General features: G+C 40.4%; 4 protein-coding genes across 6 annotated transcripts; all 4 read left to right on the top strand.

The window, feature by feature from the left end:
* Positions 1–238: 238 nt before the first annotated feature.
* LOC118811453 (protocadherin alpha-C2-like) lies at positions 239–2,788 on the top strand. Its single transcript, XM_036575669.1, has one exon. It carries the CDS (start codon positions 329–331, stop codon positions 2,786–2,788), a length of 2,460 nt encoding a protein of 819 aa, XP_036431562.1. The 5' UTR covers positions 239–328.
* A 1,860-nt stretch (positions 2,789–4,648) lies between these two features.
* Positions 4,649–7,263, top strand: LOC118811452 (protocadherin beta-16-like). Its single transcript, XM_036575668.1, has one exon. The coding sequence runs from the start codon at positions 4,774–4,776 to the stop codon at positions 7,261–7,263; it is 2,490 nt and encodes an 829-aa protein (XP_036431561.1). The 5' UTR covers positions 4,649–4,773.
* A 319-nt stretch (positions 7,264–7,582) lies between these two features.
* Positions 7,583–9,985, top strand: LOC118811454 (protocadherin alpha-C2-like). Its single transcript, XM_036575670.1, has one exon. It carries the CDS (start codon positions 7,583–7,585, stop codon positions 9,983–9,985), a length of 2,403 nt encoding a protein of 800 aa, XP_036431563.1.
* Positions 9,986–10,508: 523 nt separating this feature from the next.
* LOC118811455 (protocadherin alpha-C2-like) lies at positions 10,509–23,234 on the top strand. Of its 3 annotated transcripts, none has more exons than XM_036575673.1 (3): positions 10,509–12,992; positions 19,922–19,957; positions 21,208–21,312. In XM_036575673.1, exons 1-2 carry the CDS (start codon positions 10,596–10,598, stop codon positions 19,931–19,933), a joined length of 2,409 nt encoding a protein of 802 aa, XP_036431566.1. In that variant the 5' UTR covers positions 10,509–10,595; the 3' UTR covers positions 19,934–19,957; positions 21,208–21,312. The 3 variants fall into 3 exon arrangements, with proteins under 3 accessions (XP_036431566.1, XP_036431565.1, XP_036431564.1); XM_036575672.1 differs by lacking the exon at positions 10,509–12,992 and adding an exon at positions 13,370–15,871 and having other exon boundaries at positions 21,208–21,314; XM_036575671.1 differs by lacking the exons at positions 10,509–12,992; positions 19,922–19,957 and adding an exon at positions 13,370–15,871 and having other exon boundaries at positions 21,208–23,234.
* Positions 23,235–27,205: the final 3,971 nt, after the last annotated feature.

Below are 27,205 nucleotides of genomic sequence, written 5' to 3' on the forward strand. Positions count from 1 at the left end.
ATACGCAGTGGAAACATAAATTTTCACTTATTTATTTCTTCACAATGTATTTAAATTTTAAAATGTTTATCTTTCAAAACTGGTACAACTGAAAGCACTGATATCTGGACCAAATTGGTGTATTCCATGAACTTAAACGCAGAGCGTCGCTGTTCTCTTAAAAAAAAGCTTTAATGTTTAGTCGCCATTTCAGTGTTTCACTGTGAGGACACGCACACAAAGCCCTTCCGCCTGTCCATGTGGATCTTATAGAATTTCACAGAGGGAATAAATATTTCGACGTGTTTTTGTCGCCAGGAACATAGTAGATTGTACAAACTTACGAGTAATGGGAACGTATCGATGTGAAGCAATGGAAGACTTTATGAAGGCACAGCTACGGAGGTACGTGTCAGTCTTTCTTCTTTTCGCTGCTTTCTTATGCGGAGCGACTGCTGTTACTCATTATTCTATCCCAGAAGAAATGGAAGAAGGATCTGTTGTGGCGAATTTAGCTACAGATTTGGGACTGGACGTGAAAACACTGAGTAGACGAAAAATGAGGCTGGACATAATTTCGAATAAGAAGTACCTTGAAATAAACAAAGAAACCGGAGAGCTTTACATTTTGGAAAAGATGGATAGAGAGTATCTCTGTAGCAAAACAGCAACAACATGCTTAGTTAAAACGGAAGTTATTCTTGATGATCCAGTACGAATATTCAACATTGAAATTGAAATAGTGGATATAAACGATAATGCACCTCAGTTTCGGAGAGACACCATACACCTGGATATATCAGAGTCCACCCCTGCGGGTGAGCGTTTCTCTCTCAGTAATGCTGTTGACCCTGACATAGGATCGAACTCCATTAAAACCTATTATCTGAGCGAGAGCGAGCATTTTGACATTGAAATACAAACCGGTAGAGACGGTTCCAAATTTGCTGATTTAATTCTAAGACGGGTTTTGGACCGAGAGACGCAGGCCATTCACAATCTAATACTCACAGCAGTGGATGGCGGAGTCCCTGCGCGCTCCGGCACAGCAAGCATTATAGTGCGCGTACTGGATACAAATGACAACGCCCCGAAATTTGATAAAGACAGCTATAAAATACATTTAATGGAAAACTCACCAATTGGAAGCCTCGTTGTAAAGTTAAACGCAACAGATCTGGACGAAGGATCAAATTCAGATATAGTTTATTCGTTTAGTCTTTACACATCTGAGAAGACTCAGGAAACTTTCAGTCTAAACCCTGATAATGGTGAGATCAGAGTTAAAGAAATGATCAATTATGAGGATTTCAGGATTTATGACATGGAGATAATAGCAACGGATAAGGGGGTTAATAGTCTCTCTGGACAATGCAAAGTAACAATTTTAATTACAGATATGAATGACAATCACCCAGAAATTTCCATAAAGTCGTTTACTAGTCCAGTTAAAGAAGATATAGCGGTAGGTACAGTGATAGCAGTAGTTAGTGTGAGTGATAAAGACTCAGGAGAAAACGGTCAAATAGATATTCATATTTCTGATGAATTGCCTTTTACGCTTAAAGAATCATCTGATAATTATTATGAGCTCGTGGTGTCAGAACCGTTAGACCGTGAAAAGGTTCCAGAGTATGACATCACATTCACCGTCACAGACAGAGGAAACCCTCCGTTATCTGATAATGAAACTATGACTTTAGAGCTGCTGGACGTTAACGACAACGTTCCTCAGTTTCCACAGTCATTCTACACCATACAGGTTGTGGAAAATAACGCCCCAGGAGCTTTATTGAGCTCCCTCACCGCACACGACCCAGACCTCCATGAAAATCAGTATCTAGTGTATTTCATAATAGAGAAGGAAATAGCGAACACCTCCATGTCCATGCTGTTCTCCATCAATCCAGAGAACGGGAACCTTTACGCACTGAAGACGTTTGATTATGAGATAGAGAAGGAGTTCCTTTTCCACATCGAGGCCAGAGACTCTGGCGTTCCTCCGCTCAGCAGCAACGTGACCGTTCACATCATTATAATGGACCAGAACGACAACACACCGCTTATAGTGTCTCCATGGCGCGCGCACGGCTCAGTGGTGGAGGAAAAAATCCAGAGATCCACCGATAAAGGAACTCTGATAGCCAAAGTGATCGCTATTGACACGGACTCGGTGCACAACTCTCGCATCACCTACCAGTTTCTCCAGAACACCGATGCTACATTGTTCAGCTTGGACCAGTACAACGGAGAGATCCGGACCATGAGGATGTTCAGCTACAGAGACTCGCGCCACCAGCGGCTGGTGGTGATCGCCAAGGACAACGGAGAGCCCTCGCTCTCTGCTACAGTCACCATCAAACTGTCCACGGTGGAGACCGCGCTGAAAACCTATGCTGACTTGGCTGAAGTGCCTTTAGAGTATGACATCTTTTCAGACTTGAACCTGTATCTGGTGATCGGACTGGGCTCGGTGTCATTTCTCTTACTGATCACCATATTGGTGACCATCGTGCTGAAGTGTCAGAAACCGAAGCCCAGCAAAGCAGCTCCTCCCTGCAGGAACAGTGTGATCAGTGAGAGGAACTCCACCATCGCCGATTCCACGCTGGTGTCCAACGATGCCTACTGGTACAGTTTGTTTCTAGCGGAGACGAGGAAAGGGAAGCTGGTAGTGAGGCAGCCTGTGCCAAAGGGGGCGCGATACATCGTGTCCAGTATACCCAGGAGTACAGGCGTGACCGAGACTAGTGACTCAGCTGCGTCCACTCTACAGGTAGGACGAAGAAGAATTTCAATATCTTCCTAAATGGGATTACTGCCTAGTGACTCAAGAATGATCTAAAATCTACATTTTTTCTTGTCATTTTGCTCAGAAAGAGCATCATTTACATGCTTGTTTATCACAAAACATTTCGTGTGAATCTTACAACAGTATGCTATGCAACAGTATTCATTTTAGCTATCTTACTACCTGTCTATGGATTCAGTAATGATAATAATAATAATAATAATAATAATAGCAACTAATTTGCGCCTTACAGTTTTATGAGATCCCTCCTCTTTGAGTCACTTATAGTCACTGTATCCAAATCACGTTTTTAAGAAATGTGAAGTGCTTTTTCTTCTCAGTATCAGTTCAGTATACACTCGACACGAATATATAGAAATCATGCAGACTGCGAATATACTGAATATATATGCTGGGTTATGCTTTTAATATCTAAATTGATCTACACGAATTGCTTTCTTATGATGGTTTACATAATTCTACGTTCCACATCTTTCAAATGTAGTTATGTAAAATTCTATCTGGTATAAGTGGAGTTCCAAAACTATTTGTCACGTCAACTCTTTAGTTTTTGAATAATGGACACTCTCTTCTCTCTTTACAAACACCAGCTTGCTCTTTATTATAATATCTGTCCTATCTGTCCTTCAGCACTGTAACATATTCCTGCTCTTTTTTACATCCATATGTGTTACCACTTAGATACATAAAAACCCTCATTTTGGTTGCCAACAGAAGTGAGGCGATGTGGTCCAAAGACAGTAGCAGGATTTGCTATATTTATGCATTTTTATATATTCATAGTGCTAAACTCTCCGCTCCAGAATTGTTTGCATCGTTTATTAAAGTATAAACTCTATGCAGAAATGTTTATGTTCCATTACGTTGTCGTTGAACTGAAAATATGAGAGATTTTTCACTGAGGTAAGATTTAAACAAAATCTCCAAAACATATGTCAAAACTACTGACTAAAATAAAGTTATTTGGCAACAAGCTTCAGAGATCTGTTCGGCTTTAAAGGAGTCGTGGTTATATAGCAAGGGGCCTGTAATGCCCACTGTGAAATACAGCGGTGGAACTTTGATGTTGGGGATGTTTGTTTTTTATAAAAAGCTTACAAATCTTCTTAGAATACCTGACATAACGGGTTGTATAAAATAAACACAAAAAATGTTTTAGATATTGAATATTAAAATTTGATAGAATCAAAAGAGAAGACCCAGTGCTGATATTTTAGCAAAGGAATGATGCATAAGGTAATATTTGAAGGAGTATCAGTTACTGACATGCGATTTTTTTTAAATTTCACTAAAAAATTCGCTCATTTTTAGCGTTAGATGAAGATGAACAATAAAACTGACATTATTTTAAAGTCTTTTTACTCATATTTACTGAGAGTGTCTGCGATTCTGGAGGGTATAGAATATGACTGACATTCATAGATGTTTAATGGGCAAAATATTGCATTGCCTGCTGTCATGTAACAGATGTCTTGGATTTACTTCCTGAACTTTATTTAATGCTCTGATCCCAAGATCTGAACTCCTTACTGAACGCATGGTGCTTATGTTGTTAGCAGATCACGGTCAGTACATCACCTCCATTACTCTGCTGTACTCTAACTTTCTTGTCAGTTATGCTCGCATTTCCTCACACACTTCTCCATTTGATATTCTCCTTTTTCTTTCCTTCAAAACGGATTATTCTTCAAGGTAGCTTTGGCTTGTAATTATTGCTGCTAAAGTGTACCTGCTTCCCTTATGCGCAAAGAGTCGCTGTTCTTCAGGAAAATGTACTGGGAAAAATCAGATCCGCTTGTCGCCATAACAGTATCACATGAAGAAGACATCACAGTCTTTGTCTGCAGAACGATTCACTCCTTCAACCGCGACCTTCAGTGATATTTTTTTTTCTTTTTTTGTGGGATTTTCTCGTGATATTCTGTGGCCTAATGTGCATGTGATCATATGGTGCTGAGTGCTGACAAAGAACGGAAGCGAAAATGAGAAGCCAGGCTCTGTTAAGGTACGTCACGGTTTTCTTCATGCTGTCTGCTGTCTTTAAAACTGCGCCTGCCGTGACTCATTACTCAATCCCGGAGGAAATGGAAGAAGGATCTGTGGTCGCCAATTTAGCCGCTGATTTAGGGCTGGATGTGAAAACGCTGAGTAAGCGGAAAATGCGTTTGGATACGATTGCTACGAAGAAATACTTGGATATTAACAAAGAAACCGGTGAGCTGTATATTTTACAAAAAATAGACAGAGAATATCTTTGTAATTCTAAAATGACGTGTTTTCTAAAACTAGATGCAACGATTGAAAATCCAGTTAGAATTTTCAACATTGAGATAGAAATAATAGATATCAACGATAACGCTCCATATTTTAGGAGAGACACAATGCATTTAGATATATCCGAATCAACGCCTGCTGGTGAAAGACTGTCCCTGAACAATGCCCTGGACCCAGATATAGGAAGTAATTCCATAAATACATATTACTTAAGCGAAAGTGCTCATTTTGCAGTTGAAATACAGACCGGCAGAGACGGCTCTAAGTTTGCTGATTTGATTCTGAAAAAGGCTTTAGACAGAGAAGAACAGGCTGTTCATAATTTAATACTCACTGCCGTAGATGGCGGAGTCCCCGCGCGCTCTGGTACAGCCAGCATCATTGTGCGCGTGCTGGATACCAACGACAACGCACCTCAGTTTGAAAAAGACAGTTATACCATAAACTTAACAGAAAACTCACCGATTGGAAGCCTTGTAGTCAAACTGAACGCAACAGACAGAGATGAGGGAACTAATTCTGAAATAATGTACTCTTTTAGTCTTTATACTTCGGAAAAAACTCAAGAGACATTCAGTTTAAATCCAAGCAATGGGGAGATTAGGGTTAAAGAGATGATTAACTATGAAGATTTTAAGATCTATAACATGGAAATAATAGCAACAGACAAAGGAACTAATTCCTTATCTGGGCAGTGTAAACTAACAATTATCATAACAGATATGAACGACAATCATCCGGAAATTTCCATAAAGTCGTTTACTAGTCCAGTTAAAGAAGATATAGCTGTAGGTACAGTGATAGCAGTAGTTAGTGTGAGTGATAAAGACTCAGGAGAAAACGGTCAAATAGATATTCATATTTCTGATGAATTGCCTTTTACGCTTAAAGAATCATCTGATAATTATTATGAGCTCGTGGTGTCAGAACCGTTAGACCGTGAAAAGGTTCCAGAGTATGACATCACATTCACCGTGACAGACAGAGGAAACCCTCCGTTATCTGATAATGAAACTATGACTTTAGAGCTGCTGGACGTTAACGACAACGTTCCTCAGTTTCCACAGTCATTCTACACCATACAGGTTGTGGAAAATAACGCCCCAGGAGCTTTATTGAGCTCCCTCACCGCACACGACCCAGACCTCCATGAAAATCAGTATCTAGTGTATTTCATAATAGAGAAGGAAATAGCGAACACCTCCATGTCCATGCTGTTCTCCATCAACCCAGAGAACGGGAACCTTTACGCACTGAAGACGTTTGATTATGAGATAGAGAAGGAGTTCCTTTTCCACATCGAGGCCAGAGACTCTGGCGTTCCTCCGCTCAGCAGCAACGTGACCGTTCACATCATTATAATGGACCAGAACGACAACACACCGCTTATAGTGTCTCCATGGCGCGCGCACGGCTCAGTGGTGGAGGAAAAAATCCAGAGATCCACCGATAAAGGAACTCTGATAGCCAAAGTGATCGCTATTGACACCGACTCGGTGCACAACTCTCGCATCACCTACCAGTTTCTCCAGAACACTGATGCTACATTGTTCAGCTTGGACCAGTACAACGGAGAGATCCGGACCATGAGGATGTTCAGCTACAGAGACTCGCGCCACCAGCGGCTGGTGGTGATCGCCAAGGACAACGGAGAGCCCTCGCTCTCTGCTACAGTCACCATCAAACTGTCCACGGTGGAGACCGCGCTAAAAACCTATGCTGACTTGACTGAAGTGCCTTTAGAGTATGACATCTTTTCAGACTTGAACCTGTATCTGGTGATCGGACTGGGCTCGGTGTCATTTCTCTTACTGATCACCATATTGGTGACCATCGTACTGAAGTGTCAGAAACCGAAGCCCAGCAAAGCAGCTCCTCCCTGCAGGAACAGTGTGATCAGTGAGAGGAACTCCACCATCGCCGATTCCACGCTGGTGTCCAACGATGCCTACTGGTACAGTTTGTTTCTAGCGGAGACGAGGAAAGGGAAGCTGGTAGTTAGGCAGCCTGTGCCAAAGGGGGCGCGATACATTGTGTCCAGTATACCCAGGAGTACAGGCATGACCGAGACTAGTGACTCAGCTGCGTCCACTCTACAGGTAAAAACACAACTCTCTTTCCGTTTGTCCCTTTTTTCCTTGTATTGCCTCTTCTTTCTGGCAAAGCTGTGGAATATATGCGCTTTGTATATGTTTTAAAAGTTATTTTGCCTAACACACGAATGTTTGCTTGACTGGTAATTCTTCGAAACATGCACAAAGTGTCGCTGTTCGCCAGTTAAACACTGTTTTCTTTTCTTTTGTTGTCGCCATGACAGTCTGTAGTGTGTGTCTGTTGGTGCGGGCGCACGGATGCAAACCTGTGTATGTACTTTGCCTCTGGATGGAGAACGGATTATTCCAGTTTATATCTTTAAATTAGAAACAGTTTTGATTAATCGCGTGTTCCGTTTCATCTGTCCTTGTGTGGAATTTTTACTGGCTTTATCAGTTTGCATAGTGTTCTGTGATACTAACAATGGAGGCACAGCCCTGGAGAAGGTATGTCATAGCGTTGCTTCTTTTTTCGGCCGTGGTTCCCTCAACCACTTCGGTGAATCATTATTCGATTCCAGAGGAGCTGGAAGTTGGATCTGTCGTTGCTAATTTGGCTTCTGATTTAGGACTCGACGTGACAACATTGGCAAGGCGAAAGGTGCGATTAGATATAATTGCCAATAAGAAATATTTGGAGGTGAACAAAGACACAGGAGAGTTGTTTATTTTGGAGAGGATTGACCGTGAATATCTTTGCATATCAAAATCTACTTGCTATCTTAAAATGGAGGTGATTTTGGATAATCCTGTACGCATATTCAACATTGAAATAGAAATACAGGATATTAACGACAACGTTCCATATTTCCGCAGAGATACGATTAATTTGGACGTGTCAGAGTCTACCCCTGCAGGTGAAAGATTTTCATTGAGCAATGCAGTAGACCCGGACATTGGGTCAAATTCAATAAGGACGTATTATTTGAGTGAAAGTGATCATTTTGAAATTGAAGTACAGACAGGCAGAGATGGGTCAAAATTTGCTGATTTAATTCTGAAAAAGCCTTTAGACCGCGAGGAGCAAGCTGTGCATAATCTAATGCTAACTGCTGTAGATGGCGGAAAGCCTTCTCGCTCTGGGACCGCAAGCATTATTGTCCGTGTACTAGACACGAATGATAACGCCCCTAAATTCGACAAGGAAAGTTATACTATTAATTTAAGCGAAAATTCGCCAATTGGGAGTCTGGTTGTCAAATTAAATGCAACTGATTTAGACGAAGGAACAAATTCGGACATAAATTATTCATTTAGTTTATATACTTCAGAGAAAACCCAAGAGACCTTTACATTAAATCCTAATAATGGGGAGATCAGAGTGAAAGAAATGATTAACTATGAGGATTTTAAGATATATGACATGGAGATATTAGCTACAGATAAAGGTACAAATGCCTTGTCAGGAAAGTGCAAAGTAAGAATTATAATTACAGATATGAACGACAATCACCCGGAAATTTCCATAAAGTCGTTTACTAGTCCAGTTAAAGAAGACATGGCTGTAGGTACAGTGATAGCAGTAGTTAGTGTGAGTGATAAAGACTCAGGAGAAAACGGTCAAATCGATATTCATATTTCTGATGAATTGCCTTTTACGCTTAAAGAATCATCTGATAATTATTTTGAGCTCGTGGTGTCAGAACCGTTAGACCGTGAAAAGGTTCCAGAGTATGACATCACATTCACCGTCACAGACAGAGGAAACCCTCCGTTATCTGATAATGAAACTATGACTTTAGAGCTGCTGGACGTTAACGACAACGTTCCTCAGTTTCCACAGTCATTCTACACCATACAGGTTGTGGAAAATAACGCCCCAGGAGCTTTATTGAGCTCCCTCACCGCACACGACCCAGACCTCCATGAAAATCAGTATCTAGTGTATTTCATAGTAGAGAAGGAAATAGCGAACACCTCCATGTCCATGCTGTTCTCCATCAATCCAGAGAACGGGAACCTTTACGCACTGAAGACGTTTGATTATGAGATAGAGAAGGAGTTCCTTTTCCACATCGAGGCCAGAGACTCTGGCATTCCTCCACTTAGCAGCAACGTGACCGTTCATATCATTATAATGGACCAGAACGACAACACACCGCTTATAGTGTCTCCATGGCGCGCGCACGGCTCAGTGGTGGAGGAAAAAATCCCGAGATCCACCGATAAAGGAACTCTGATAGCCAAAGTGATCGCTATTGACACCGACTCGGTGCACAACTCTCGCATCACCTACCAGTTTCTCCAGAACACCGATGCTACATTGTTCAGCTTGGACCAGTACAACGGAGAGATCCGGACCATGAGGATGTTCAGCTACAGAGACTCGCGCCACCAACGGCTGGTGGTGATCGCCAAGGACAACGGAGAGCCCTCGCTCTCTGCTACAGTCACCATCAAACTGTCCACGGTGGAGACCGCGCTGAAAACCTATGCTGACTTGACTGAAGTGCCTTTAGAGTATGACATCTTTTCAGACCTGAACCTGTATCTGGTGATCGGACTGGGCTCGGTGTCATTTCTCTTACTGATCACCATATTGGTGACCATCGTGCTGAAGTGTCAGAAACCGAAGCCCAGCAAAGCAGCTCCTCCCTGCAGGAACAGTGTGATCAGTGAGAGGAACTCCACCATCGCCGATTCCACGCTGGTGTCCAACGATGCCTACTGGTACAGTTTGTTTCTAGCAGAGACGAGGAAAGGGAAGCTGGTAGTTAGGCAGCCTGTGCCAAAGGGGGCGCGGTACATCGTGTCCAGTATACCCAGGAGTACTGGCGTGACCGAGACTAGTGACTCAGCTGCGTCCACTCTGCAGGTAGGAAGATAAAATAGTGACACATTACTTTATCTATTTTCAGGTCAGTATTTATGATTATTAAAATATGATGGCTAATAGCACTTCTTTGAATTAAAATTACTATTTTTCTTTTATTTCATTAGTCACTGTATTTTGAGCTTGATTGCAATATAATGGTTCATCTTGTCTGTGACTTCATTAGTCTCTTCCAAAACAGCAGCCAGTATGTTCTAATATATTTAACTTTAATGCATTGATGTAATTAAAACTGCAATTTTCCACATTTTAAGTATTTTGTTCCATTCTCCAAATGGAATGTTTCACAATATATGTGTTCTAGTGCTTTATGCACAGACACGCAGACCTAATCTTGTGCGCAAAGAGTCGCTGTTCACCATGAAAACCAACTTCACCATGAGCGAGTAGACGTCATGACAGTTCCTCTTTGTGAAGCCTCGGTCGCAGTCTTCGCTTGCAGGACTACCCTTCTTTATTCTCTTTAGTCTGACAGCCTTCATCGTTGCGTTTTTATACTTTCACTGCTTCTGGCCGAGCTTCTTTCTTCTTACGTCTTTGCTTTTTGGACTTATTTGTGATTCCACTGATTGTATTGCGCCTGAAGCTCACAAAGGAAGCGAATATGAATGTCCAGCCAGGTTTAAGGTATGTCTCGTTTTTCTGCTTGCTGTCCATTGTCTTTGAACCAACTCTTTCTGTTACTCATTACTCCATCCCAGAAGAAATGGAAGAAGGATCCGTAGTTGCGAATTTGGCAGCTGATTTGGGCCTGGATTTAAAAACTCTCAGTGAACGAAAAATGCGCTTGGATGTCGCTTCAAACAGGAAATACTTAGACGTTAACAAAGACACAGGGGAGATGTACATTGTAGAGAGAATCGACAGGGAGTATTTTTGTACTTCAAAGTCTGTCACAACGTGTGTTCTCAAGCTGGATGCCACAATAGAAAACCCAGTTCGACTTTTCAACATTGAACTTGAGATAATGGACATTAATGACAATGCTCCTCATTTTCGAAGGGACACAATGCACTTAGACATATCAGAGGCAACCACCGTGGGGGAGAGATTTTCGCTGACTAATGCTGTGGATCCGGACACTGGCTCAAATTCCGTTAAAACGTATTATCTGAGTGAAAGTGACCATTTCAGCATTGAGATTCAGACCGGACGAGATGGATCCAAGTTTGCCGATTTGATTCTGAAAAAGGCTTTAGACAGAGAAGAACAGGCTGTTCATAATTTAATACTCACTGCCGTAGATGGCGGAGTCCCCGCGCGCTCTGGTACAGCCAGCATCATTGTGCGCGTGCTGGATACCAACGACAACGCACCTCAGTTTGAAAAAGAAAGTTACACCATTAACTTAACAGAAAACTCACCGATTGGAAGCCTTGTAGTCAAATTAAATGCCGGTGATAAAGACGATGGATCAAATTCAGAGATTGTGTATGCTTTCAGTCTTTATACTTCGGAAAAAACACAGGAGACTTTCAGTTTGAATCCAGAAAATGGAGAAATTAGAGTGAAAGAAATGATCAATTTTGAGGATTTCAAAATATATACTATGGAAATTATAGCAACTGACAAAGGAGCAAATTCATTATCAGGAAAATGTAAATTAACGATTTTAATAACAGATATGAATGACAATCATCCACAAATTTCCATAAAGTCGTTTACTAGTCCAGTTAAAGAAGATATAGCTGTAGGTACAGTGATAGCAGTAGTTAGTGTGAGTGATAAAGATTCAGCAGAAAACGGTCAAATAGATATTCATATTTCTGATGAATTGCCTTTTACGCTTAAAGAATCATCTGATAATTATTATGAGCTCGTGGTGTCAGAACCGTTAGACCGTGAAAAGGTTCCAGAGTATGACATCACATTCACCGTGACAGACAGAGGAAACCCTCCGTTATCTGATAATGAAACTATGACTTTAGAGCTGCTGGACGTTAACGACAACGTTCCTCAGTTTCCACAGTCATTCTACACCATACAGGTTGTGGAAAATAACGCCCCAGGAGCTTTATTGAGCTCCCTCACCGCACACGACCCAGACCTCCATGAAAATCAGTATCTAGTATATTTCATAATAGAGAAGGAAATAGCGAACACCTCCATGTCCATGCTGTTCTCCATCAATCCAGAGAACGGGAACCTTTACGCACTGAAGACGTTTGATTATGAGATAGAGAAGGAGTTCCTTTTCCACATCGAGGCCAGAGACTCTGGCGTTCCTCCACTCAGCAGCAACGTGACCGTTCACATCATTATAATGGACCAGAACGACAACACACCGCTTATAGTGTCTCCATGGCGCGCGCACGGCTCAGTGGTGGAGGAAAAAATCCAGAGATCCACCGATAAAGGAACTCTGATAGCCAAAGTGATCGCTATTGACACCGACTCGGTGCACAACTCTCGCATCACCTACCAGTTTCTCCAGAACACTGATGCTACATTGTTCAGCTTGGACCAGTACAACGGAGAGATCCGGACAATGAGGATGTTCAGCTACAGAGACTCGCGCCACCAGCGGCTGGTGGTGATCGCCAAGGACAACGGAGAGCCCTCGCTCTCTGCTACAGTCACCATCAAACTGTCCACGGTGGAGACCGCGCTGAAAACCTATGCTGACTTGACTGAAGTGCCTTTAGAGTATGACATCTTTTCAGATCTGAACCTGTATCTGGTGATCGGACTGGGCTCGGTGTCATTTCTCTTACTGATCACCATATTGGTGACCATCGTACTGAAGTGTCAGAAACCGAAGCCCAGCAAAGCAGCTCCTCCCTGCAGGAACAGTGTGATCAGTGAGAGGAACTCCACCATCGCCGATTCCACGCTGGTGTCCAACGATGCCTACTGGTACAGTTTGTTTCTAGCGGAGACGAGGAAAGGGAAGCTGGTAGTTAGGCAGCCTGTGCCAAAGGGGGCGCGATACATCGTGTCCAGTATACCCAGGAGCACAGGAATGACCGAGACAAGTGACTCAGCTGCGTCCACTTTACAGGTAAATCATTTTTCGTGTGGCTATTCTATGCTTTTAGTGATATTACTGTTAGGTCTGGTCATTTCGTACAGAGTTGGCTGACTTGTTAATTTTGTTTGTAAGCCTGCTTGTCATGACTATATTTATTTTATTTTGGTTGTTACTAATTTTGTGAAAAGCAATAGAGCACCTCTTTTTTAAAATGAAACACAAGAAGTGTAATAAACGAATCCAGCTTTGTGCGCAATGCGTCGCTGTTCACCAACGAATACTTTTGCAACGAAGCCTCCATGACACCCCGTCATTCCAAGGAGAGCATCGCGTTTTTCACTCATGCGCTGTGCCCCAGCTGCTCAGTGTGTTCTGTTTGTTTGCTGCATCCTGTATTGAGACTTCATTTGCTTTCCTCTTGGGAATAAATCTGAACTGACGGAAAAGGTACAATAGTCGTTCGAGATTTTTTTCATATGACATTCGTCTATTTACACGCAAGGACTATGGAGAGGTATTTAGCGACACAATTTCAGAGAAGGTACGTTTCCATCTTTCTTCTGACTGCGTTGATTAACACAGCGTCTGCCGTTACGCACTATTCCATTCCTGAAGAAATGGAAGAAGGTTCGGTTGTTGCTAACCTGGCCACAGATTTGGGTTTAGATGTGAGGAGCTTGAATAAAAGGAGTATGAGATTAGATGTCATCGCAAACAGGAAGTATCTCGACGTAAATAAAGATACTGGGGAACTATTCATAGCAGAAAAGATAGATAGGGAGCTACTATGTAATATAAAAACCTCTTCGTGCTTTCTTAAAATGGATGTGACCATTGAAAACCCGAAACGTATATTTAACATAGAACTTGAAATTGTAGACATCAATGATAATGCCCCTCACTTCAGGCGAGACACTATACACCTAGATATATCTGAGTCCACCCCTGTTGGTGAAAGATTTTCATTGAATAATGCAGTGGATCCTGATTTTGGCTCGAATTCTATAAAGACATACTACTTAAGTGAAAGTGAGCACTTTGCTATTGAAATTCAGACAGGAAGAGATGGGTCAAAATTTACAGATCTGATACTTAAAAAAGCTCTAGACCGTGAAGAACAGGCAGTCCACCACTTGATACTCACTGCTGTAGATGGTGGAGTACCTACTCGTTCTGGTACAGCCAGCATTATTGTGCGCGTGCTGGATACCAATGACAACGCCCCTCAGTTTGACAAAGACAGCTATACCATAAATCTAACAGAAAACTCACCAATTGGATACCTTGTAGTCAAACTAAACGCAACAGATAGAGACGAGGGATCAAATTCGGAGATTGAGTACTCTTTCAGTCTTTATACGTCGGAGAAAACACAAAGTACTTTCAGTTTGAATTCAGAAAATGGTGAGATCAGAGTTAAAGAAATGGTAAACTATGAAGATTTCAAAATCTATAACATGGAAATAATAGCAACAGATAAAGGAGCGAATAGTCTTTCGGGTCAGTGCAAAATAACGATTTTAATCACAGATATGAACGACAATCATCCGGAAATTTCCATAAAGTCGTTTACTAGTCCAGTTAAAGAAGACATAGCTGTAGGAACAGTGATAGCAGTAGTTAGTGTGAGTGATAAAGACTCAGGAGAAAACGGTCAAATAGATATTCATATTTCTGATGAATTGCCTTTTACGCTTAAAGAATCATCTGATAATTATTATGAGCTCGCGGTATCAGAACCATTAGACCGTGAAAAGGTTCCAGAGTATGACATCACATTCACCGTCACAGACAGAGGAAACCCTCCGTTATCTGATAATGAAACTATGACTTTAGAGCTGCTGGACGTTAACGACAACGTTCCTCAGTTTCCACAGTCATTCTACACCATACAGGTTGTGGAAAATAACGCCCCAGGAGCTTTATTGAGCTCCCTCACCGCACACGACCCAGACCTCCATGAAAATCAGTATCTAGTATATTTCATAATAGAGAAGGAAATAGCGAACACCTCCATGTCCATGCTGTTCTCCATCAATCCAGAGAACGGGAACCTTTACGCACTGAAGACGTTTGATTATGAGATAGAGAAGGAGTTCCTTTTCCACATCGAGGCCAGAGACTCTGGCGTTCCTCCGCTCAGCAGCAACATGACCGTTCACATCATTATAATGGACCAGAACGACAACCCACCGCTTATAGTGTCTCCATGGCGCGCGCACGGCTCAGTGGTGGAGGAAAAAATCCAGAGATCCACGGATAAAGGAACTCTGATAGCCAAAGTGATCGCTATTGACACCGACTCGGTGCACAACTCTCGCATCACCTACCAGTTTCTCCAGAACACCGATGCTACATTGTTCAGCTTGGACCAGTACAACGGAGAGATCCGGACCATGAGGATGTTCAGCTACAGAGACTCGCGCCACCAGCGGCTGGTGGTGATCGCCAAGGACAACGGAGAGCCCTCGCTCTCCGCTACAGTCACCATCAAACTGTCCACGGTGGAGGCCGCGCTGAAAACCTATGCTGACCTGACTGAAGTGCCTTTAGAGTATGACATCTTTTCAGACTTGAACCTTTATCTGGTGATCGGACTGGGCTCGGTGTCATTTCTCTTACTGATCACCATATTGGTGACCATCGTGCTGAAGTGTCAGAAACCGAAGCCCAGCAAAGCAGCTCCTCCCTGCAGGAACAGTGTGATCAGTGAGAGGAACTCCACCATCGCCGATTCCACGCTGGTGTCCAACGATGCCTACTGGTACAGTTTGTTTCTAGCGGAGACGAGGAAAGGGAAGCTGGTAGTTAGGCAGCCTGTGCCAAAGGGGGCGAGATACATCGTGTCCAGTATACCCAGGAGTACAGGCGTGACCGAGACTAGTGACTCAGCTGCGTCCACTCTACAGGTAGGAATAAAAATCCATGATTCATGAACCCTACTGACCTTAAGCTTTTGTTGTTGAAGATGCTCAGCTTTTCTGTGGCAGCACCATCCTAATCGGCCATGACAGTGCAAGATTCTCATTGTCCTTGTCTTTGAACAGTAGATCTAAAAGCTATGAGCTATTGTCTTGCTTTTTACCTTGGTAACTTTTAGTTTTTTCACTTGCCTTAAGGCTCACTTTTGGCTCGTGGAATATTCTCTTTTGCTCTGAGCTTTTCAGCTTTACTTCCCCCTCTTTGAGAGCATCCGTCACAGATCAAGCTTTGTCTCCTCTTGCACTTTGTTATAGAGTGCAATGTCTTGCTTTAAATTATTGAACATTCTCTCCATTTTGCTTTGTACTTTCTAATACTCTCCCTGTTTTGTTACTACACTGTATGTTTGTGTGTGTGTAATATATTCCGTACATACAGTATTGTGCAAACATGCAATTGATAATAAGGCTGTTTTTGCCTTATTATCAGTTGTAATACCATAAAACATTACAATGTATACAAACAAACATAAATACAGCAATACTTAACAGGACAATGTTATAGATATTTTGAATACAGATGAATGCCACTTTGGTTCATGAATTCTTTCACCAGCATGCCTGATTTAATTTAGTGATGGATCTATTTACAGAATTATGTACTGGATGGATAATTGTGTAAATACTGGCCTTCCTTGAGGAGTGGTTTGGAATTGGTTAAGCTAACACACTGACAGCAAATTGTTTATTTGTGTATTTGTTCTTGTTAAACTTATTTGTTTTAGTTTAATGAATAGACACTTCCTGTGTATATATATATATATATATACATATATATATATATATATATATATATATATATATCTATATATATATTATTACAGATCAGCTAAATGAGTTATACTATTGTTCTTAACACCCTGCAGAATAATTATCAATATTTTATGGTAGAGTAGTTTAATTGTTCACTTGACCAGTGACTTTTATAATAACTGTGCTACTCTAGATGTCATTTCCCCTTTAGGGGAAATGACATCTAGATTAGCTCCTTCTTTATTATTGTTTTTCTTATTTTATTACATAGTGTAGTCATTCTAAGTCTTATGCTCAAGCCTCCAGGCCCTGCACCCTTTAGTGATTTCATCTTTCTTATAACACCCATTAAACCTCATTAGGAAAATATCAGACCCACTGTTAGATAGTAAAAAATGCTTTGCAGAATTTTGTTCCAACTGCCTTAACGTCTTTGCTGCTGGTTTGAATTAACTACAGAAACCAGGACCTGAACCACCCAGCTCTGGGAGAACTGGCAAAATATACATTGTAGTGACTCCCAATGACTGGGGTTGAGAATCACTGTTTTAGAGATGTTCTGAAATCTTATTCTGTCCATTTCTCACATGTTTTCCTTTCATTCTCAGCCCCTCTGGCTGCTGGGTCAGCTACTACATGCTGCTGGTGGAGAGCCATGGTGAATGTGTGCTAGCAGGTTGACTGACATGTTGTTTTTCTCTCTCTGCTGTGTGACCTACTTTCAGCGCTGTTACTGCTGCTGCCTCTTCACTGCGTCTTCACACACATTAACACTTCAAATTCAACCTTCCTGTTATGGAAATATTCACTGCAACATTGTCGAGTACAAGCTAAAATGAGAATCATCAGCAGAGTGCAGATTAAACATCTGCAGCAGTGCTCTATAGATGTTGTTGGAGTAATAGCAGTAGTTCACAGCACATCATCAGTTTAACCATTGTTTATTGTTCATTTAAACTTCAGCCAATCTTTTATTTGCACCTTTCTTGTGGTCAAATGTCAAGCCCTCTAAACTGAACAGAAGTGATGCACTGATTTTACTTGACAGTAATGTGCACTCCATTCCACAGAAATAAAATACATTGCATCTACAGTTATTAACAGTGTAAGAAACTTGAAAGAACAAATTGTGTCGGTTTAATTTAATTCATGTGGAAATGATGTGTACATTTAAATCAAGTAAAGTAAATTCAGTGTAAAACTTATTCTTTTATTTCTTTCTTCTTCTTTTTTTGCTGTTTGTTTGTTTTAAGTAGCATTTAGAGGTTATGCTAAATAGGTCATTAATGTCCATAGAATGATTTAACTAACATAATGTTGAATGCTGATGTTTCCTAACAGACTGAAAGGCAAGTGCATTACATGGGAGAAAATACACTATGGATGTTTAAGGGAGTTTATGTGTGTGTGTGTGTGTGTGTGTGTGTGTGTACGAGAGAGAGAGAGAGAGAGAGAGAGAGAGAGAGAAAGAGGTGGAAAGTACCACTTCACTTGTCCCCCTTTGTTTTTACTTGTCCCCCTTTTGATTGTTTTCTCTTGACTAACCACCTGCTTCATGAACAACCTCTTCTGAATAATTCATATTTTACATATTGATTTTTTTTAAATCATGAAATATAATTTGTGCTATTTATAATCTTTATCATTTTGTTAGATATATCAGCCCTTTTCACACAGACCTCAGAAGTTGTCCTGTCATCATGCCAATATTAGGAACTCCAGGTCTAAGCTGTTTTACTCCATAGGGAAAAAAAGCTTTTCAAAAATTGCAACTTTTTCTGTGGAGAAAAGCTGCCTAGACCTGGAGTTCCTAATATTGGCATGGCGCTGGCTACAGAATGCCAACACAACTTCAGAGGTTTGTTTCTAGCTTGCCACTTCCATCAGTTTCTTAAGGAGGTTATTGCATTTAGGGTTTAAGTATAACAAATACCCCAATCAGTGGAGCTGTAAAGTGTGCTTGCTTTGGCGTTTGGTTTAAAAAACATATTGCAAAGATAAACCATGTAATTTCAAATTGTTAGCTCTAGCTTTAGCTAATCTGAAAAACCATCCTTCCTTCTTCACTCATGACTCCTCCTCAGCCGACTCAAAAACCTACAAGTTTACCCTGCAGTATCTTGACTTTTTTATAATCCAGACTGAATATATTTGAATAATAAGTCTTATTTTTAAATGTTCTCCTCTGTGATGCAGCGTTAAGTCTCTCTTACTACTGTCCTCAGTGCCACAATGTCACACAAAGTTAACCACACCTTCTGAATGATTCATTCCCAACCAAGCACACAACACGTTCAAAATCAGTCCAGGGAGGAAATCACAGTGTTCATAGCTGCAACTGTTACCATGACTATGTGACTCGTTCTTGTCCTGATAGGTTAAATGTGTTCATTCTGTTTTGCCATTTTTAATCCCTTAACAAGCCAAAGTATCATTACACACCTCTATAACCTAAAAATAGCTTCATTAGTTTGCACTGAAGTCCCTGTAGCTACTTAATAATAAGCCTTTGTATGTAATAAGCTTGGATTGTTAAGGGGTTAAAATGTAGAACTTTATATTCGTGTAATATTCCATTACATATAATACTTTTTGTGCTACACAGATGCATCACAGTTTTCTTTGAACAACTACCCACTTTCCAAATTGCCTCAGTTTTACATTTTACATTTGACAGTTTACATTGACCGTATTGCATGTAGTCATTCAAGAATTGCAATATGTAATGTGGTGTTTGTTTGGAGTTACAACAGAATGCATTAAATATTGACTGTGCCAATTGTTTTGGTTAAACTAGAAACACAGTTACCTCCTTTGAGTAACCAAAGAAAGTGGCAATGTGAAAGGGGCCCATACAAGTCTGTCCAATAGGAGGAGAGGTCAGGAATATTCCTGCTGGGCAATACTGTCTTTGAGTGTTTGTTATCCATATTCTGAACTTTAATATTTACACTAATAGATACTATACTTTATAAAAAATACCACAATTGCATCTATTCTATTCTACTTCTGCAACCAATGTTTTAGGTTCTCAGCAAAGAAAAAAAATGATAAAATATCAATTAACACCATTAATTTCATTAAATGATGGGAATTGATGTTTCATCTGTTTTTACTTTGTCAAGGCCTTCCTGTGTGATTTGTAAGAGAATTTAGCATGTTTTTTGTCACACCGTAACACAATGATTGAAATTCATGTTTCTTGTTTTTGTTTCTGTTCTGAAGTACTCAAAATGAGCGAGGTCCCTTCCTGTGCTGGAGGTATGCAGCCCTGTCATCATCTCTCTGGAGCGCCTCAGCCAAGCGCCCTTTGACCTTTGACTTTTTCAGAAATGAGTGCTCTTGTTTGTTTCTTTGTTTTGGTGGTTGTTTATTTGTATGTGGAGTTTGAATTGTCTTGTTGTAGGAGGAGCTGTGGAACTGATTTATTCAACTCAATTCAGTTTTGATCCAGTACTTTTCATTACAACACACATCATCACAAAGCAATAAACCTTTTGACCTCTCTCAATCATTGGAAGCGCTTAAAGACATCTGAAGGGTTGCAAGGTTGAGAACAAAATGTGTGTTGTCATAGTGAACAGCTTGGTGGGTGGCTTTACTTGAAACCATTTTGATTAGCAGTCCTGGCCAGCAGACATGTTAGTAATGGTATTTACAATGACTGTTGAATCTGTGGTCTGTTTGGCAGCGACTCAGGCTCAAATGGTAGTCCTGATTAAAGTGAGGGATTAAGGTATGCCTTTCTCTCCACCTCTGTTGGGACACTTACATACACACACCTGTCACAGAAGCTATAGCCTGTTCCTATGCAGATCTGCATCACATGCTTGAACAATAGCATAACTGCATAAAAAAGAAAAAAAAACAAAACAAAGTATAAGTGTTCCTTGCACAGGGCATTCACCCACCTTTGCCTTCCCAGGCATGAAACTGCTGCCTTTACACATACAGACCCTCACTTTGCAATTTTTATGACAAAATCACTGAAAGAGAAGAGAGATCTTTCTACACACACCCTCCACATGGTCTCATGCATGTATTTATTTATTTATTTATTTATTTATCTATCTATTTATTTATAATGATGTTCATAATATCCTAAACACCATTACAGAAACAGATGAGATGTATGTTAGACTGTGTTTGACTGGTTGGGCGAATAGATTGATTCACATACGGCTTCTGGTGAATTCCTGTTCACAGATAATGTAATGTGATTTCCGAGGGATGGGAAATTAACTAAAGCAATCACCCAGTTTTCAGCCTCGTGCCCATCACCCTTACATCCCTCCCAACCACACCTAATCTCTGAGCATGGTATTCATGGATAGCTCCCCCGTCACCTGTCAGTCAAAACCGAGGTCACATTGTTTTGGTGTTTTGCCTGAAGCCCCTTGTTTGAGTGACAGGCCTCGGCTGCATGAGACGTGTTCAGAATCTAGACTACCACAGGGATGTGGTTGGTTCAGATTTGTCCCTTGATTGCCTAACTCTTTTCTCGTTGGCAGGCATCCACTACCACCAGCAGCAGTTCCTCATGAGGCCCCCTCCCACCCCTTGTTGCTGGAGTGATGTTGAGAAGAACCTGGCTAGAACAGTGGACCATGCCCACCCAACACCTGCCCTTCTACCTGGCTACCTGTCTGCACCTACTTTCTGAACATCTTACAAGGCTTCTATTTGATGTACACAGCAGTTACTTCCCATTGGCTTTTCTCCTGCATTAATGCTGAGAATCTCACAGACTGGATGGAGAAAGACTTTGCTTATGGTTGTGACTGATAGATGAGCTTACATGGAGATCAGCAATGCTACTCCCACCCCCAGTGCACAAGCTCATGTTCCCTCAGAACGGCCAACGTGTTTATTTCATTAACATCCATATTAATTCAACATGCATGGATCTGCATGGCTAAGGCTTTACTATGGACTTTTATTCTGCTTCTCAATGATCAATAAGGAACAGGGGACAACAAAACCTTAAAATGGACATGGGTGGATGCCTAAGACACAGAAAATAAAGAACAAAATTAAGGAAGGACAAAGAAGAGGTTGGTATGCAGAGACTCTGGTGTTGTACTTTAGATGATGAACCTGAACTGTGTTTCTGCAACTTTTCTCTAATGGATGTTAAATCTTTACTTCTTTGTGTTCAGTGGACTGTATTCATGAAAACAATAGTAGCAAGGGAAAAAGCATCAACTAAAACCATTATTGGATAAAGGGAACTTGTTGTTTGGTGATACTAAGTCTCTACTTGTGTGTATTGTACCACATCTGTGTTGCTGTTTATACCAGTAGTTTGTTGTGTAAATGGTAAAGAAGCTGACAAGACATGGAGTGCCCTTAGAAACATTCAACAAATATTTGTTATAGAAGTGTTTTTATTCGGCCTACTCAAACCATCACGTAAGTGTACTTTTTACATAATTTGTATCACATCATAGAAATTATGTCATATTGACCTTTGTACATCTTTAAAAGACAACTGTAAAGTTGCATAAATGTCACCCAACAATCACTCCCCTGAAGTGCTCTGCTTAGAGAGCCTTATCTTTAATTATTCAGGAGAAACATTCTGCCAGCTAATTGTCTTTTCAGTTGAATTAATACTGAGTAGCTCCTTTCTCTGTACTTATAAAGGTTCTCAGTGCAAATGTGTTGGCCTATGCATTACAATCTATACATAATGAGGCTGTGTTTTGCAGCTTCAACTTCAAGACCAGGGTAAAATTTTACAATTCTGGTGGTAATGAAGTACGCACATGGAGTCATATCACTTCTCCTATTCAAAGTCAAAATTTATGGCCCTACAAATGAGGACCACCAACTACCCTGCAAATAAGCACATACTGTGTTGACATTTAACAGAGAGTTATGTGGGGACTGATGCAAGTGTTTTGATATTGGTAATTTTAATCATGTTTTCAAATGACTATTTTAAACATATTCACCTCATCTTGTGGATTGTGTTACTTAAATTGTTCCTAGGCTTGTACTGCATTATTCCTGTACTAAGCAAAAGCAAAATGAAAACAATGAAAGTAACAGCCAAGTGTTGACTTTGTGATGTTAAATAATTGTTTTCTTTATACAAAATGTTTTTGCTATATCCCTGGAAATGTTCATTTTTTTTCAAGATATTGAAATGTTTATGACTGCTCAGGCTGTTTAAAGCTTTTGCAGCTTTATTTAGTGATTTATCCAGTTACTGGTTTGTGCAGGCTGTTAAAGTGCTTTTCTTTGTATAGTACAGTTACACTAGCAGTGCAATATGTGGATTGTTATGTTTCTGTTAACCCTTATTATGCAGTACATTTATTATGCAGCTTATCATTCTGCAGCTGTTTTACATATTCAAAAGTGTCATATTATTTGTGAACAGTAATCAGAGCTTTCTTGGTAAAATGTGCACAGGGTTCTGATGACTTCCTCAGGCAGGGCAAATCATGGGGTCAAGAGGTCAGTGTGTTTGGAGGCACAATATTACAGAGGGAAATTTTTAGAGAGGTTTTAGCTTCAGACAGAGCGTTTGGCTATGGATATGTTCGTATTGGACTTTTTTAACCGTGCAGTCAAAGGCTTGAGGGAGGCCTTAGTGTGGTTTAATAGATGATTCTGTATGCTGATTGCTAGAGAATCGGAAATAGACCTGCTTGCTGAAGGAGAATGAAAAAAGATTATTTTACGCGTGTGTGTGTGTGTGTGTGTGTGTGTGTGTGTGTGTGTGTGTGAGAGAGAGAGAGAGAGAGAGAGAGAGAGAGAGAGAATGGAAGAACTGATAGTTCTGCGAAAGAAAGAACAGAGCTGTAGAGATGACAACTGCATCTAGGTCATTCTCTTCTCTAAGCTTATGAAAAGAGGTATTATTAATTTACCCAGAATCCTCCTTTTGTGGTATTAAAAATGGCCCAACTATTTATAATCACCAGAATCCTGGGGCAGAGAACAAGCACATCTACATCTACATTTTAGGCACAGATACCCTTTTGCTCACTTGCATCTTTCCTGATCGTATACACACATAGTGAATACTGAAGCCTCCCTAGGTTGATATGTTACATATCACCCCCCAGCCCCCTCCTCCAAAAAGTGTCTCATTTTTTTTCAAATTGTGTGAATATTACATGAATCATGAACCAAGAGAGAAATAGTCAAATATTACTTTGAATAAAATGTCTTTATGTTAACTTATACATTAGAAGTTATTAAAGTTTTTGCTTTGTTCTTTAGAGATACTGTTTTGGAGGTTTCTGTGGACAGTGACAATGTACCTCAATACTGTAACCATGTCTAGTTGAGCTCTTATCCTTTTTGAGAACAAAATTGGGCAAAACTCAACTTCAACAAATGAGGGAAAGAGGGAAAGCTTGACTGTTTATTTGATGTCACTGTCAATCTTTCCCCAATCTGTTCTCGAAAAGGGTAATAGCTTTACTAAACACTGTGATGTTTACAGTGTTACAGAAAAGTGTTTATAACCCAAACAGTGTGGGAGGTTAAGGCTATGTATTGTTCCTAATGCCTCTCATCCTGTCACTGTATCTGCCATTGCAGTATTGTGCATGCACTGGCCATGAACTCCCAGTCATATACATGGCTTTAGCTCAGCCTCAGAATCTGTTCTGCCTGGGAAGAAATTCATCACATTCTCTGCCTCTCTAGTTTACATTCTAGCACTTGTCTCCTGTCTTGTAAGAGTGTATATCCTAAGAAACAGAAAATGCCTGTCATCTGTCAATCTCTATGAACAACTGGAAATACAACATATCCTCATGGTAATATGACAATGTGTTCGTGATGAATTTCATGCTTTTGATAATAGTGGTTTACAGGTTATTGTACTGAAGCGCAGAAATGCTGAATATTCTATTTATAAGACACACATTGGTCAAACCACTTCTATGATCATGAGGACTGCCTGAATGTCTGTGGTGCCGAATGAAGTGAGGGAGAGAAAGACTATGATATTGCTATGTTAGTATATCTTATGGTTTTAAGAGAATCAGAAGTGACTTTTTTGTATACCTGCTGCATCTTCTGTTTGCATGGTACAGTGTTTTTTTTGTGTGTGTTGGGTGGGTGTTGAAGATCAAAATTAAGTCATCTCTAAAGATGGTGGATTACAAGAAAGTGGCTTAGACACCTCACTCTGTTTCTATTTTTTGCTTTTTTTTTACATATATATAATGCTCGCTAGTTTTAACTATTATGCTTGATTTCTATGATCATTGTGAGCTGTGCTGTATCTACTAACTGCAAAGATTAGCACTCTTTTTGCTGTAAATATAGAAGTGTGAATAAAATCATTGAAAGGATGTCATTTGTATCTGCCTTGTCAGTATTACAATGCTTTTAAATTGGAAAGGAGAAATCAGGAAGAGAGCAGGCAGCATTCCTCTCCTTCCCTTATGCTGACCTAATTCCTTCCACCCAGCTTACAGAGCAGAGAGAGACTGCAGTACTGCTGTGGGCTACTGCAGAGTACATGCGCATGCACACGCACACACACACACACACACACACACACACACACACACACACACACACACACACACACAGGGGAGTCTCCCTTTTCCCTCTTTAAAAGATGGCCAACACCCTTCCCTCTGCATTCAGTCAATACAGCCCCTCATATGTCCTGCTTGTCTTACATTCGGAGCCCCCACCCCCCGCTTTTCTGCTTTTCCCCCTCATACTGCAATGACAAAGCCTCCATCAGCTTGCTATGCTGACTGCTTGTTTCTAGGCGACAGCAGCTCCTCTCTTAGTGACCAAATGAGGGGATGGGGTAGAATAAAGAAACGAAAATAATACTATAAGCTAAATGCATAAACATGACATATATTCTGTGGTCTGTTGTTTTACAGCTTCTCGATTTCAGCATCTTTTGTATCACCCAACGCCCCCCTCCCCGCACCCCACTCTCTCGTTTCTCAAGCACCAGTGTTCAGCACCACAGACAGCGACCTGCCCTGCGGAAGGGCCGTTGCTATGGAAACGCGCTGCTGGCTGGGAGAGGGGTGTGTAATTTGATACTCTGACATGCGCCTCCCTGTGGCAAAAACCTTACAGATCATACTCAAATTTAGCTTTAAAACATACTGCAATCACATAATTAACCAACATATTTTACAAGTGATTATATAAACTGGTGCTTTTTATTTTAATTGCAAGCCCATAACAATAATAATAATAATAATAATAATAATAATGTTTAAACATGTTTACTGTTATTACTTTTATAAAGCACTGACCAAAATCATAATAATAACAGCACTATTGTACCAGATCACATGTGAGACCCGATTATGCACTATTTTAACTAATCCTTTCAAAATAGATAATTATTGTGCTCCTTCATAATTTCACTTTATCTCAAAGCTGCAGCAGTGTCTAGGTGAGAAATACTCCTGTCCGACTCTTTATTTACTGTGAAATAAGTATTCTGTTACAGTTATTACTGTGAATCTGATTGTGGTCTTAACAGAGCCACTGTTGTTGCCTTGTAACCCACAGCTGCAACGTGGTAGAAAGAAAATGACGTAATGCGTGAGAACAAACCCTTGCAGTACGGGTGGGGCAGATGTTGTCACGTGGTTTGAGTAACTCAACCACACGGTGCCACTGTTCACCACAGTAATAGACGCAGCACTGAATTTGGCTGATGAGAGGCATACATGGAATAGAATATGGAAATTGTATTTTACCATATTCAAAAGTACACAATTTCAGCTCTATTATGACTTAACAATCAATACTTTGAGACCAATAGAGCAATAGCAAGCTAGAAAAAGCTTCACCTAACCACCCATGTATATATATGGTTAGGTGAAGCTTTATATATATATATATATATATATATATATATATATTATATATATTATATATATATACTAAATACTGACCTACATAAAGAAGAGACATTAATGGTTGTCCCACTAATGTTTCAGTACTTTACTTAATGAGATCCTTTTGAGTTTCAGTTAGTAAACGTAGTTGTTATTGCTGGTTGTTATAACTTTTCTGATGGATACGAATGAATAAGTGATGAACTTACCATAGAAAGTAATAAATACACAAGATATAAATTGTATTCAGCAACTGTCCCCAGACTTTTGAATCCATTCTGCTCAATATATGTTTTAGTACCCGTGTGGTACCAAAATGTATGGAAGAAATGATACAGTAAATAACAGTTTGACATTTTATGACATCATATCAATTCACAGTTTATATTTTAATCATGTATTTCATATTGTAATGTTTGTAATGGCTTGCACATGAATGTTTGGATGTTTTTGTGTATGTTCATTCGCTCTCTCTCTCTCCCTCTCTCTCTCTGTCTCTCTCTCTCTCTTTCACCAAGCATGACTGCAATTTTAAACCACAACGCAGAGTGGCGCTGTAAGAAAAGACATGCTCAAGTTTAGGGGTATCATTGTTCAGTAGGCATAGAAAGGCAAGTCAGAGCTAATAGATCTTCACAGTTAGAGAAGGTAACAA

Source organism: Colossoma macropomum, unplaced genomic scaffold (genome assembly GCF_904425465.1).
Source record: "Colossoma macropomum unplaced genomic scaffold, Colossoma_macropomum, whole genome shotgun sequence".
Lineage (NCBI taxonomy): Eukaryota > Metazoa > Chordata > Actinopteri > Characiformes > Serrasalmidae > Colossoma > Colossoma macropomum.

Excerpts from the sequence above, each read along its gene's own strand:
- LOC118811454 (XM_036575670.1), top strand. The coding sequence starts at position 7,583 with ATGGAGGCACAGCCCTGGAGAAGGTATGTCATAGCGTTGCTTCTTTTT.
- LOC118811452 (XM_036575668.1), top strand. The coding sequence starts at position 4,774 with ATGAGAAGCCAGGCTCTGTTAAGGTACGTCACGGTTTTCTTCATGCTG.
- LOC118811455 (XM_036575671.1), top strand. The coding sequence starts at position 13,439 with ATGACATTCGTCTATTTACACGCAAGGACTATGGAGAGGTATTTAGCG. Across the intron at positions 15,872-21,207 it reads CAGCTGCGTCCACTCTACAG|GCATCCACTACCACCAGCAG; the intron begins GTAGGAATAAAA and ends TCTCGTTGGCAG.
- LOC118811453 (XM_036575669.1), top strand. The coding sequence starts at position 329 with ATGGGAACGTATCGATGTGAAGCAATGGAAGACTTTATGAAGGCACAG.